The sequence below is a fragment of the Triturus cristatus genome, chromosome 2_2 (genome assembly GCF_964204655.1).
Source record: "Triturus cristatus chromosome 2_2, aTriCri1.1, whole genome shotgun sequence".
Taxonomy (NCBI): Eukaryota; Metazoa; Chordata; class Amphibia; order Caudata; family Salamandridae; genus Triturus; species Triturus cristatus.
This window is the reverse complement of record NC_140582.1, coordinates 1091574641-1091589724: the sequence shown is the minus strand read 5'-3', so window position 1 is coordinate 1091589724 and position 15084 is coordinate 1091574641. Positions and strand designations below refer to the sequence as shown.

The 15084-nt window shown below is 44.3% G+C and overlaps 1 protein-coding gene across 7 annotated transcripts in view; it reads right to left on the bottom strand.

The window, feature by feature from the left end:
* RMND5A (required for meiotic nuclear division 5 homolog A) overlaps positions 1 to 15084 on the bottom strand; it is a 288575-nt gene that overhangs the window by 226397 nt on the left and 47094 nt on the right. For 3 of the 7 annotated variants that reach the window (XM_085642632.1, XM_085642635.1, XM_085642636.1), the window contains exon 3: positions 1997 to 2038. The exons of the other annotated variants lie outside the window; for them this stretch is intronic. In XM_085642632.1, coding sequence (XP_085498758.1) covers positions 1997 to 2038 — 42 coding nt within the window. The remainder of the gene's footprint in view (positions 1 to 1996; positions 2039 to 15084) is intronic. 7 annotated transcript variants of the gene reach the window in all.

The window sequence follows — 15084 nt, the reverse complement described above, 5'->3', positions numbered from 1 at the left end:
CAAATGCTCAAGACCTGGAGTTCTGGATACCATAATCTCTGAGCCCAGTCCGGGGCCACTAAGATGATTTGGGTCCGGTCGGTTCTGAACTCAGGGAAGGAGTCGTTTCGAGACAAAGGCACACAGGAGTCCCGAATTTTACTTAAGATTGAACATATCTCCGAGCTAGAGGCGCTTTCAAAACCCCAGCTCTGCAGATGTGTTGACCTTGTGCGTTCTCAGTGGTGGCAATAAAGATTGAGACAAGGTTCTCCCCATTCACAGAAGAGACCTCGCACCATCCCTTGGTGTAACCGCTACTCGTGATCCGCTAGGCTCCAACGGCTGAGCTTGTTCTCCCTGGAATTTAATGATGCTGCCAGGCGGTTCACCACCAGGAAGGTTCCTTCATGGTCCAGACGTTTGCAGAGGAGCAGGGCATCCTGGCACAGCGACCGTGACCAAACCCCACCCTGTTTGTTGCAGTACCACAAGGCGGTGGTGCTGTCCCTGAGAACCTGTACCAGCCTCCTCGAGGTGGATGGAAAGAAGCTACGGTTATCAAAGAAAGGGGCGGGTGGAGGAGGGTATTAATTCTGGAGTTACACTGACTAGGATTGGCTCATTGGCAGTATCGATTGCTTTCCCTATGAGGGCAATACTCCTGTACCCACTGCTATGAAATATATTTTAGTAAGGTAAAGTAAGTAATTATGAATAATAATAATAAACGTGCTTTGATATTCCTGGAGTGTAATAGTGGTCAGAGATGATGTACTAATTGTCACATACGTTTATTTTAATGCAGCTGAAAACAAATGAAAGCCTCTATTTAATTGCAAGGCAGTGTAGAACTTAGATCAGTTAACACATGCTTCACCCATCAAAGGCCCGCAGGCCTAGGGCTTTATCAAAGTTAAGTATTATTAGTTACAGAATTACAGGACTTCCCCTGAACTCCTGTAATTCTGTAAATAAGAATACTTAAACAGCCTTCCTCAGGCCACAACAGATGAATAAATTGCTGTGCATCACCTGTGCAGATAAAGAATCTTTGTAATCTAGAAAGATGGCCAACATGTAGCCAGAACACCGTAGAGATTATGGAATATCAGAAGCATCTTGCAATTTTATGGCCACAAATATAACTGAAAAGGAGGTAGTGATGACATGATGATGACCCTTGAGAAAGACTGAGTTCATCAAATACGATATCTACATTAAATAGCTGCAAAAAAGACAGTGGTAAACGTTATGAAAGGTCACATACAGGTCTAAAAGGATCCTGACAGTTGATTACATTGATCGCAACCCATGCCCAGATCTAAGCTGGCGCCTCTAAGGGCATCTCTTTACTCTGCTGCTAGGCACATTACATGATCTAAAAGAAACAGTCACACCACTCCAGATCTGAAATCTCTAAACTAGCTCGCATATGAGACAAGGATTCATTTAAAAATTGCCTGCATGACCCATGAAGCACTACATTTCTACGCCTCGAGATACCGTGCACAGAAATTGGAGCCATCTGGTAGTCTGAACTCAGGGTGAAAAGCTCCCTCTTCTCAAACACTGAACCTAGACCCAAAGCATATGTCCAAACTGCTGAGATCAACCCCTTATGCACACAGCCAAAAGCCAAACACAAGACCCTCCCCCAATAAAGCCAGTGTGTTCCCCCAGCTTACTTATGGCGTGTGTCAAATACAATTTATTAGGACATGTGGACTGAGCCACGGATCCAGTAGTGGCAGCCACAACAGATTTTTCTCTTTTGCAGCCAGTCATTCAGAGTCTTCAGTTCCTTTAACCCAGACTAGAGTATGGTTTAGAAGAGAAAAAGGGAAAAAACGTTCTTTCACACAATCACAAGAATATTTTTTTTTTATTTGGGTTTGCAGGGCAACCATGAACTAATCATCTAGATTACTATAACTTTTTATATCTTCAAACAATTCTGTTTCGGGTGTCAGAACAATGGACAACCCTATTGACTGTCAAGGAGATGTTGCCTTACCTTATCTACTACATTTTTGTCATCCCAGGGTGCAACTTCCATCTATAAAAATACAATTGGCAGCTATCAGAGACTCCAGAAAAATCAGCAAATTTCCTTTCTCAAACATCCCGCAATAAAAGACTTCTTGGAAAGACTCAAAGAAGTATTCACTCGAATAAGAAGGCAGTCTCCTCTGAGAATTGAATCTAGTTTTATCAAAACTAATGGGTACTCCTATTGAGCCTATTCTCAAGGCTGTTTTCCCGGATCTTTCCTGGAAAGCCGCCTTTTTAATAGCCATCAAACCTGCTCACAGAGTGAGCGAGATACTTGCTCTATCATCCCATCAAGCCTTACATGGTATTCCACTGTAACAGGGTAGTAACAAGTAACTTTCTTCCACCCAAAGTTTGCTTTGTTGTTTGTCAAACCATTACACTACTCAACTTCTGCCCAAACCTCTGTACCAGCATTCATTAGACATAAGAGTACTTCAATTCTACCTTGACAAGACAAGCACTCACAAGATCCAACCAGCTCTTCCTGAATTAAAGCTATCTCAGACAGGGTTTAGCAACCACTAAACAGTCTACTGCTAGACAGCATTACTATGTGCTACCGTCTAGTAGGCAAACCTGTCCCAAGAACAGCCTAAAGCAAGTTTCACTATGGCAATAGCAGCTACAACAGCATGTCTCAGGTATGATCCAATCATACAGCTGCAACTTGGAAATCAGTACATACATCTATTGCCTAGACTCAGACAAAGTGATACGAGGTTGGCTCGGGAGGCACTTCAAAACCTATTCCGGGGGTTTATACTTTTCACCTAGGAGCAGTCTTTAAGTTCACATATTCATAGATCTGTTGTGCTGCCCAGTTGTCACTTTCTAGAACCTCATTTAGCTTGAAGGGTTTAGGACTATCGAGGAAGATTCTATGATGCAGAAGAAAAGGTTACTTGCTTATGGTCCTTGCTCTACATCGTAGGAATGTTCGCAGAAGTCAATAATGACCGTAGAGTACGGAATTGCCAACTACTCATGATACATTTAACATTTTAAAAACAGACAGGATACCTTTCTTACAGCTTCTATGAGACTGCATGTTTCACATACATGTTATTATACACACTCAACTTTTTTTGTAATCCTGCAGACTACACCCTGGAAAAAAGTGTCACCTTTGAACAGCATTTACAGGGTGTTTTCATCATAAGGACATATAGATACCTTCAACCAATGTATTTATGAACAATATAAATAGTGAAAAGTGATCTTCAGTTCACACACACACTGCATGCCGACCATCCATAAACACACCTGGAGAGGACCAGAGACACCAGAATTTTCATCGTGAGCTATGACCGGGGAAAACACTTTTTGATTAAGGGAAGCGATGGGCCAGAGAAGCTAAATAATCGTACCAGAAGAAATAGACTGGGCACCTCCCCACCTGCAGATGGAGGATGTGGTCTCACACAGTATACGTGACTCACACAGACAACTGCAAAGGACCACATGGAAAGAGTTTTTAAGTACATCCTCGAGAACTTGTTAGCCTAATTACTAAAATATTTGTTTCTATAGCATATTTATTTTCTCTCCATACTTTCCTCTCAGCAAACCTGTAAATGCCCCCCCCCCCACCCGCCCACCAACCAATTGTGTCTCCCTCTTTTTTTCTTCTGAGCAGTACAAAAAGCACTAACTACCTGGTATGTCTTAATAAATCACAAATCAGGTCTCTGAAAACAGCTAGGAGGTAAAGTATACTTGCGTAAATTCCAATATTTTGTAGCATTTTCTTACTATAAAAATGACAATTTGGGCCCAGGGGAAGATCTCCTTGACTACTATCCCAAAGAATGGAGATCAAACAACATTGGCATATTTGAGGAGCTACTGGGTGCCACAGGAACTTTAAGGTTGCCTGTGCCAGTTGTAGTAATGGATACCTATACTAAACTCAGGCACCACCTTAGTGCCCCTCATATGAGATCTCATTAAATGAGGCATTCATCTACAGATTCTAGGTGTCTCAAAATGACTGAAGGATCATTAGATCTCAATAACTTGAACATTGGTTAGCCTCTGTTGATGCCTTGTTTGTAAAATAGTTGGTGTGGTTATATATTCTCCTTTTTTTATTTCAAAGTTAACACATTACTGCTTCACGTGAATGTTTCGTGCCGTTTGTTTGATGACCGTAATCATCTCATCCAAATGCTGGTCGATGTATACCCCAAAAAATATTTTATTTAAAAGCAAATATAAAAAAAACAACTTAATAATGACCGCATGTATTCATTACCACTGACGTCAGGAGACGCTACGACCAAAACCTGATACCCCCATTGCAAAGGCTCAGAAGTGATGTAGAGGTCTGGAAGAAGTTGCCCCTGTCCTTACTTGGGAGAGCGGCACTCTTCAAAATGATGGCTTTGCCTAGATTCCTGTATGCTCTCCAAAACTACCCAGACATGGTACCACAAGCATTCTTCAAGGAGGTCGAGTCCTTACAGAGAGACTTATTGTGGGACGGTAGACCCCGAATTGCGCTAGGCAAGCTCACACTAGGGTGGTATGATGGAGGTATAGCCCTTCCTGACATCAGGAAGTACTATTGGGCAGCACAACTGGCTGCGATAAACCAGTGCCAGTACGGAATTGGAGAGGACCCAGCTTACGGAATGGATAGGCGGTTGCTACCGGGGGGTGACTTCACGAGATCCCTATATTCTAGACCGACCAGGTACCTACTCACGGGCCCCACTAAACACGCGGTCCAGATCTGGCACGTGGCAACCAAAGCCCTGGGATGGGCCAATAAACTTACATTAGCAACCCCCCTCTGGGATACGGAGCGGCTGGGCACTCTGGGACGAACCAAAGGTTTCGCAAAATGGGACCTCATCGGCATTTCGCACATCAGGGACCTGTGGGGGCGGGATGGAGTGGTGCCGTTTGCCACACTGCAACAGACGTACGAAATGGCGGCGTCAGAACACTTCCGTTATACACAGATAAGGCATGCCCTGCAGGCCACCATCTGCTCCGGCACGGAGCTTCCCGAGGCGTCCCCACTCGAGGATAGACTGCTGGATGGGCATCTGCGATAAATGTATATCTCTCACGTATAAAAAGATCATCCACCACACTCCTGATCCCCTCGCAGCACTCGGGGAGAAATGGGTAAGAGATGGTCTGGAGGTGGACGATGAGGAATGGCAGGAGGCACTCTCCTCACCCAAGGAGGTGGCTATATCGGCAAAGTTAAAACTCATACAGCTAAAGATTTTGCACAGAGTCTACCTATCAGGGACCCAACTGATCCACATGGGGAGTAGTACGGACGGGCTTTGCAGGAGGGGCTGTGGAATGCCAGGCGCATTCCTACATGTGCTCTGGGAGTGCCCAGTAATTCATGGCTTCTGGCGGTGCGTGCTGAAAGTTATGAGTGTGGTGTGGGGAGTGCCCTTGTTGCCTGAGGCAAAGAGATGCCTTCTGAATGTGTGGGAGCCCACAGATTTAACCATACACGGGAGGTTGTGGGTCACACTTGGGCAGACAGTGGCCAAGCGCAATATAGCGCAACTGTGGGGGGCCGCTGCACCACCTACGTTAAAGAAATGGAAGGACGATATGGACTGGTGTATGGTCCGCGAGAAAACTGTATATGTTGCGCGGGGATGCCCCAAAAAATGGTTAACGATTTGGACAAAGTGGAATGTGTACCGGGGGGGGATATGTGAACCGCCAGTTATCTCATCCCCAGAAGACCACTGTACAGTGTGAACTACAATGTATGTAATGTGACTCTGCCTACTACGTTGAACAGTATGTACTGCCGCATGTATAAATTGATGCAAGTATACCATGTGAGAAACGGAACAGAACTGTATAACATGACCAAGGTTTCTTTATGTTAAATAAACAGAATTTAAAAAAAAAAAAATAATGACCGCATGTTGAATGTATATAAAATTGCTTAACTGAGTCGATGGTATCGCACGTAATAATAATGCAGCTGCATCCGTCCTCAAACTATCTAGAATAGGACCTGCCATTGGCCCATTAATCATGCAACAATTAATATATTGATCTGAAATTAATGAGAATAAAAAGAGACACTACAGAGCACCAAGGAAGCAAATTAAGCAGCTAATGTTCTAATATGAGGAAGCTTCAGTACTTCGGTTAATCCTCTGGTCCTTCCAAACGATCAAATATCAAAAAATTAACCACTGGCAAAGCCAATGGTCTCATCCGTGAAACCCAAAGGCTTTGCCAATATTTGTTTTCTCCCCAGATGGCCACAAAGCATGCTTGGAGCTCAAAGGGAAGAGGGGCAATCAAGTGCTGGAGGAGTGGGCTTAATAAAGAGGTGCGGGACGGGGAGCAGGAAAAAGGAGAAAATATGTACTACAATTCAAGGTCTGATGTGAGCATGGGAAAGATACTTGCAATCCAATCAAAACACAGTGAGACAGAAATGCGGACTACGCTTGACAATCTCCAGTATAAAGAGGAAAGCCACTGAACCAAGAGCAGGAATGCGAGATTAACAAGAAATCCATCCAACCATGAGTTAAGACCACAGACAAAGCCCACTCTCTGTGGAGTATCATTTAAAATAGGTCTTCGACAACATCCAGTTAAAATAATCTCTAGTCAGGAACTGAAAATAGTGACTATTCAGCATACTGATACCAACAATTCATTTAGTTTTAATACCCTCTACCTTAGTCTGCTCTCTGAGGAAGAGTTAACCAAATTAGCTTCCAAAATAAAAACGTCAAGCGTGGCTATGGATCCTTGTCCAGCATCGTGCATGAAATAAGACCTTCGACCCATGTGAGCTGACATTAACACACTAAGTAACTCACTTTTAGTAGGCCTCGTTGCCAACTGAAATATTCAATAATTTCTCCACGCCTAAAAAGTAAAATGGAAATAAACACACTACAGATCAACAACTATAACCCTATCTCAAACCTACCATAATTGGGCAAAGCTTAGAAACTAAGGAAACCCCTGCTCGAGAATCTGAATAAAATAAGAGCAACATCAGAGAAAAAAATCTCACCACTCTGGACAAAGGCTACAAAGCAGCATTGATGCATCTGGATATTTAAGCAGCAGACGATCGCACTATTCAGGTTGAGTAAGAGGTTTGGGAGGTGATTTGTTTTGGAAGAATCGTCTACCCAGGAATCGAAAGGGCTCCCCAATCCTGTTCAATGGTTATATGTGACCTCTTGTCACTTGATCAATACAAGATGCATTTCCATATGTGCACACATTACCATGCAGTCACATAAAAGTGGATGAGGGAAAATTTCCTAAGATAAGAATTCTCTAGATAAAAAAATATCTTATTTTAGAAGGCTAAGATACCACATCTTTTAGCTTACCCTACTTCCAGGTTTGACAGTACTATAATCCTTGTGCTAGGACACCCTTTGGGGGAAGCAAAGCAGCTCAAACACGAAATAACAACGTTTTACTAGGCTTCAGGCCTCTGAACACTCCTCATTACCACTTGGAAAGAAAATAATCTGGGCACCATTTTGGATTCTAGCCTTTTTCATCCGTACAATGGAGGGGAGGCCAATCTTCAACTGTCCTTGCTTCACAAAATCGTAGTGAGAAGTTGGCCTGGCATATGCTGGTCACTAGTTATAGTGGCCACCTTGCACCAGTCCAATTCGACTCTTATGGTAGATCGGTTTAAGACAACCTTTTAAAGAAAGCTATCCTAGGGTAGCTGTGGAGAGCAGCCTTCAGGCTAAGTCTCAGAGGAATGTAAAGCAGCTTGTTTTACCTTATAATCTCTTGAATTACCAAATGAAAGGACACCACACAGGTATATATATCAAATATATATGTATTTATTTCTAGACACACTCTACTAATCTCTTTATGAGATTAGAAGTCAGGAACACATTCAAATATCAACGTTTCACAATAAGTTAAGCACAAATATGGCTGGGGCCCTAGGGGCAATTTGCGGTTTGATTTTTAAAGTTTTAGGGTACTTCAAGGAAGTATACAAGCAAGCCACTTACAAGGTAAGTAATTCGAGGGCCAACACACACTAGGGCACCGGAGTGCACGAGTTACCTCACCCAGGGAAGCCGGGTGCATAGGTGTCTTTTGGTGTCGGGTTGCGTAGCTGTTTTCTATGGAGACCAAAGAAGACTTGCTGCTTGCGGCGACTGAAGAAGTGTCCGGTGGAATCCAAGGGTGGATTCGAGATGCAGATGACCTGAAAATTGAAGGGACAGTGTTCACAGTCACTTGCCAGTGACCCGGGGCCAGGAAGATGGATGCCCACGGATGTCGGGTTATTTCAGGTGATCAAGGGTGTTTTGACTCTTAGCTCACGAGGTCCAGGAAGGATCGAGGATGACCAGCAGCTGGATTCGGAGTGTCCCACGACGTCTGCAGCTGACTGCGGTGTCGGCAACCGGATTGGAGCCAACAAGCCTTGGCAACAGCAAGTCTCGTGTAGAGTGAAGAAAGTCGATGGTGCAGACCAGCAAGGTCTGAGGGACTCACCCAGCGAAGGTAAGTGAGGGCAGGCCTGGTGCAACCAGAGGAGCCCTTTGAGTCGATAAGAAAGTCTTCGGTGGACCCACAAGCCAACGGGCAAGGGATCGTGAAGACGCCTCTTGAGGAAATGCTTCACAGGAGCCCACGGTCACTCGGGACGTGGTAGGCCTCTGATTTTCGCTGCAAAACCTGCTGGAGGCTTGGGCCACAAGTGGTCCAAAGCACAAGTTCGTTGAACGTCATGAAGGGGTTGCACTCGACAATAGTGCACGGTACCCGGGTATTGCTGTTCCTCGTCACTCGTGGGGTCCACTCGCCTCAGCTCTGCTGGGGACTCACCATGGCCGTCGAGAAGTCAGGAAATCCACTACCGGGGCTGCAGGGACTTCGGACTCCAGCAGGAAAGTTTGCGACCGTTGATTAGAGTTTCTGGTGCCTGCCAAGCAGGGGAGTCACTCCTTGACTCCAAGGGAGATTCTTCTGTCTTCCAAAGGTAGTGGAACGTCGAAGGGCCAGGATTCTTCTTTGTAGAGCGTCGTCCAGGTTTATCTGCTCTGCAATGGCAAGGTTTTCTATCTTATACTGAAGATGGGGGAGGGACTAGCTCTAGGACCACTCTTCTGGGAGGGTCAGTGTAGGGGGTGGTTACACCCACTTCCCTTTGTCCAGTTTCGTGCCAGAGCAGGGACAGGTAGCCCCTGAACCGGTTTGAGCTGGCATATGCACAGAGGATATAATACAAGACAGAAACTGTGAGTCTATTACTACGTATGACCTAAACACTATTACCAAAAAGGTGCTCAGTCGAGTCAGGCTGCTAGTGTATATATATATCAGTATATGTATGTATGTATATATTCATATACAGAAAGAGGATTCCCATCACCCACACAAGGTGGCTTGCTTCATCATCTGGGAACCCAGAACTTGACAGAGAACCGTCCTCTACTTCAATTATGTAGATATTGGTTCAATGTACGTCCCAGATGCATATAAAAATGTGTTGTTCTTATAATGAAGGAGACAAACTTAAGTCATAATTCAGGGTGATTTTTGCAGTGCAAGTGATAAGTGCTAGTGATAAGTGCTGTTTAAAATTGACTACCAGGGCACAAAAGTAGTTTATTAGAGCGCTGCCTTGATGCCAAAAGATAAAAACAGTGCTGTAACAGTCTAAACAAATAACTGTCATGGAAAAATGGTCTACATGTTTCAGCTAACGGATATTTCTATCCAAGCTCTCGTCAGAACCAAAAAAGAAGCTCTTTACTAGTAATAAGCTTCAAACCTGTAGTTCATATATGCGTTTTGCTTTAATATAATCAGCAACCACTTTTGGACTTCTTTCTTTGATGGGAGTCTATGGGTATGACTCTCATGAGTTTGACCTGAATGACTAAAGGTTGTCTTTCAAGGCTTTTAAAACGCGACCTTCATTATAAGAACAACACATTTTTATATGCATATGGGACGTACATTGAACCAATATCTACATAATTGAAGTAGAGGACGGGTCTCTGTCAAGTTCTGGGTTCCCAGATGATGAAGCGAGCCACCTTGTGTGGGTGATGGGAATCCTCTTTCTGTATATGCATATATACATACATACATACATATACTGATATATATATACACTAGCAGCCTGACTCGACTGAGCATCTTTTTGGTAATAGTGTTTAGGTCATAAGTAGTAATAGACTCACAGTTTCTGTCTTGTATTATAATACTGTGATTTGGGGATTGTGAAACTGTTCGAGTCTTTAAATTAGATCCCTGTGACCCTCACTCTTTTTTGAGATATCTTATTATTATTATTATTATTATTATTATTATATGCACAGAGGAGCCTACTGCTCCCCCAGTGCAAGACTTCAAAGCACTCTAGAAGTGCACCCACCCAGCCCCAATACACTAAATCCTGTCTGGAAGGTAGTGACACCTCCCTGTGACAGGATGCCTATTGTTGGGCCTCCTCCACTGCGAGTTTCAGTCAGCAGCAGGAGGGCAGCCCAGTGTCTGTGCTGGTGGCATCCATTTTATAATGCCAGGGCTCTTTCACATTTCTACCGTGTTACCACAGTAGGCACATGTCGTCCCCTCTAGAAGGGTGGGATCATACTCCCACACCAGTTACTGGTGTGGGGGTATGATTCCAAGTTGTTTGACACCAAACACGACATGTTTTGATGCAGTCATTCCAAAATTAGCATTAACCGGGGGGTTATAATGCACTTAAGAGTATATGGTTTAACCGCATACACAAACAGCCACAAGGAATAGACCCTGCCAGCTGCAGAGGGGCCCTGCTCAGGCAGAGGCACCCCCTCACATTGTAAATCAAGCACCCTGCCCTCAGGATTGATAGGGTCTGCCATAGGGGTGGCTTATATGTGTGTGTATGGTGAGATATAGGAACCTATACCTCTGTGAGGAGTGCCAACCCTACCTCACCCAGGCTGCAGTAGCAGGCCTGTGGTGTCAGATTTAGTCTGCTTCCCAGGGGTGGCATAATACATGCTTCAGCCCCTGGTAGGCCTGTGAAGTGCCTATGCCCTAGGTACCTAAGGTACCACTTCCCTTTGTCCAGTTTCGCGCCAGAGCAGGGACAGGTAGCCCGTGAACCGGTTTGAGCTGGCATATACACAGAGGAGCCTACTGCTCCCTCAGTGCAGAACTTCAAAGCACTCTAGAAGTGCACCCACCCAGCTCCAATACACGAAATCCTGTCTGGAAGGTGGTGACACCTCCCTGTGACAGGATGCCTATTGTTGGGCCTCCTCCACTGCGAGTTTCAGTCAGCAGCAGGAGGGCAGCCCAGTGTCTGTGCTGGTGGCATCCATTTTGTGATGCCAGGGCTCTTTCACATTTCTACCGTGTTACCACAGTAGGCACATGTCGTCCCCTCTAGAAGGGTGGGATCATGCTCCCACATCATGGACTGATGTGGGGGTATGATTCCAAGTTGTTTGACACCAAACGCGACCTGTTTTGATGCAGTCGTTCCAAAGTTAGCATTATAATGCACTTAAGAGTATATGGATTAACCGCATCCACAAACAGCCATAGAGAATAGACTCTGCCAGCTGCAGAGGGGCCCTGCTCATGCAGAGGCACCCCCTCACATTGTAAACCAAGCGCCCTGCCCTCAGGATTGATAGGGCCTGCCATAGGGGTGGCTTATATGTGTGTGTATGGTGAGATATATAAACCTATACCTCAGTGAGGAGTGCTAACACTACCTAACCCAGGCTGCAGTAGCAGGCCTGTGGTGTCAGATTGAGTCTGCTTCCCAGGGGTGGCATAATACATGCTTCAGCCCCTGGTAGGCCTGTGAAGTGCCTATGCCCTAGGTACCTAAGGTACCATATACTAGGGGCTCATAAGGTACCACAGTATCCGATCACTAGTGCATCTAGTATGCACTCAAAGTTGTTTAGAGAGAACAGAGAGACTGGGACCCTGATTAGCAGGGACCCAGCCAGACTATAGCCAGAAACCAGTGTATACATCAGAAAAAAAAAGTGGGGGCAACATAAGTGCAGATCCTACTCTCTTACAATCGTCTTTCGCCTGCAAACTCCTCACCAAATCAAACAGACAAAATGGCTTAATTTTGGGGTGGAAAAACTATTGCAATATAATCTATACAGGTGTACTAAACACCTTTATTACATAACTCCAGAGACAACAAAGTCAAGCAACAAAGATGTGCCTAACAACTGAGAAGCCAGACTAAAGAAGCTCTGATAGTGCTAAACTGGCTCTCACTAGATGCAAGCATTACAATCAAGTGTTTGTGTATAATTCAAATGTATATTTGCAAAAGCCTCTGGATTTATTATTCCCAAGAATCTTCAATCAGCAGCTACACACTTGATTCCTCGCCATTGTGTTAACTATCAGAAGCATGGTTGGTGGTCCCCAAGAGTATTGGGTCCAATGCCGTAGAATGCCTTAGATGCCCTACCTCACAGCTAAATCTAACCATCTTAGATTAAGAAAACACCTATATATTAAACCCCTGCCCAAGACAGAGCAATGGTACTGAACTGAAAAATGTCACCTTTGATGCCAATGCCTCCCAGACGGTCTACCAGCCTGGTTATGATACCCATTTTATATCAACCTGGTTATGAGACCCATTTTATGGCATTCGTATATACGTTTCTCTAGCTGGCACTAACAGAGCTCCAAAGGTATTGCAATGTGAAAAATCTGTATTTTACTAAACTCCGAAAACAAATAACCTGATCAAATGATTTAACTAGGATTGCATATTCTCATCAGATCAAGAAGCCAGAATTAGAAACTAGACTACCGGTCTCCTCCGCCTTACCATTAAAGTTCAGTTTCCTCTCCTTTCCACTGCCCAACACCATGTCTTGCTGAAGTATAAGGATTTTGCCTGCTAACGGATCTCTTAATGCAAACATCTTGTGTGCACTGAATCACTACAGCTTACTGCATTGCTAACTATTAAAATTTTAAGAAGTGATGGAGGGCGGGTCTTGTTACATCCCCGTTATGTCTCCGCTGTAGTCGAGAAAAGGGGTACCGGATACAAACTATCAGGCACTGTACAGCACTCACGAACTTTTGGAGGGGGGTAAAGGCCTGTCTGGCAGAGGTGTTGGGGTGGGAGCTCCCTTTCTCCCCCAAACTGGTAATCCTACACATTATGGAGGTATAGGAGGAAACATCTACAAACAACACTTGTTGCTGCTGGGACTGACTTTAGCGAAAAGGGGATGGAAGGCAACAATTCCGCCCTCTCTCTCGGCTTGGAAGAATGGATTAGACTTCTGCATGGGGTTAGAGATTCCAATATTTAAGGCTAGGGTTGCCCACAAAAGCATCCCATATTTTGAAAGAGATGGGCAGATTATCAAGGCCTATACTTGGACCCAGAGCCCCCGGAGGACTCATCGGCATCTATGTGGCTACATGGGCCCTTGGGGTAGGGGATTTGGGGGGGGCAGTGGGGGACCGTATGTGTGGGACCGGGGTATGCAGTGGCAAATAAGACGCAGAGGCGAGTTAATACAACGGGGTGGCTTAATGTGTTTATGTTCTCTTGTTTTACAATAGTAATGATAAAGAAAATGGGTATATCAAATGTCAATGGAAATGATTTGCAATGTCTACTATGGCAGACGTTTCCTGGGTTAAGGAACTCTGCAGTGTATGTGACATTTTATACAATAAAAAAACATTGTTCCCACACAAATCTTTTTTTTTTTTTTTTTTTTTAAGAAGTGCAGAAAGATCACTGCAGCAATACCTTTTCTGGATTTATCAGAATTGGGCAAAATATGTTTTATAACATTCTACTAATTTCCATATTTAAGAATCTGTTTCTCAAAAATTATCATACATATCTCAATTTAAGGTCTCCAACTAGTTTCTTGAACTAGCTAATCTCATCACTCACAAAACTAACTTTAGCTTGAAGTCTGTTCTTAGACTTCTTTTCTTGATTTTAAGGTGAAGCTGTTCTTTCAAAGTAGGTACAATCGTACACTTCTGTTATGCTGATATTTCATTCTCATGCCAATCAACACACATTTCCACAGAAGCTTAAAGTGCAATCCTATAAAATGAAATGGATACTTACCAGTAGGAGTAGTTTTGCAGCTTGAAGAGTTTTCTGGATTCATATGCTGTGCATTATCCCGCCTTCTAGTTGATGGGTCCAGAATTATCTTTTTTTCTCTCTGCGTCGTCGTTGACCACCATTTGGTGCTAGATAAATACCTTGTGTGACGTCAGATGGCGCCCTGGAAGTTCCTGTGCATGGTAGCCATCTTCGAATTCTTTTTGCCCCTTTTTTCTAGGGAATATCTTAAATTCTGTTCTCTTAAGATGTTAGTTCTTGATTTACGTGATCTTCTTTCCCCACCAGTTTACATTCCTCCTCTGAGGGGAGGTGGGTGGGTCGCAAGTGAATTCCAGAAAACTTTTCAAGTTGCAAAACTACTCCTACTGGTAAGTAACCATTTAGCTTTGCAGCATGAATACTTTTCTGGATTCACATGCTGTGCATTAGATTATGTAGCAGTTCCCGCTCCTTGAGGTGGTTGTGGTATGGTGAGAAACACTTTGTGAACAGGCGTTGAAGTAACTTTTGTCCCACTGGAGCTTCCCTAGTCATCTGTCTATCCACGCAGTAATGTTTGGTGAATGGGTGTGGGGATGCCCATGTTGCTGCAGCACATATAGTGTCCGTTAGACTTGGCATCTTTGGCGTGGTTTCCCCTGACTTTTTGCCTCTACCTCCTGTATTTTTGATGATGTGCTGGATTTCATTTTTGCTGGCTTAGATGCTTTCGGCACTTTGCCACTGCTGATCAGTGTCAAAGTGCAAGTTCTCCCTGTGTAAATTGTTAGTGTGATTGGTTCTCCCTGATTGGCATATTTGATTTACTGGTCAGTCCCTAGTAAGTGCACTGTGTGCGCCTGGGCTGGTAAATCCAATACTACTAGTGGGCCTGCAGCACTGATTGTGCCACCCACACGAGTAGTCCTGAAACGGTAACTCAGACCTGCCAC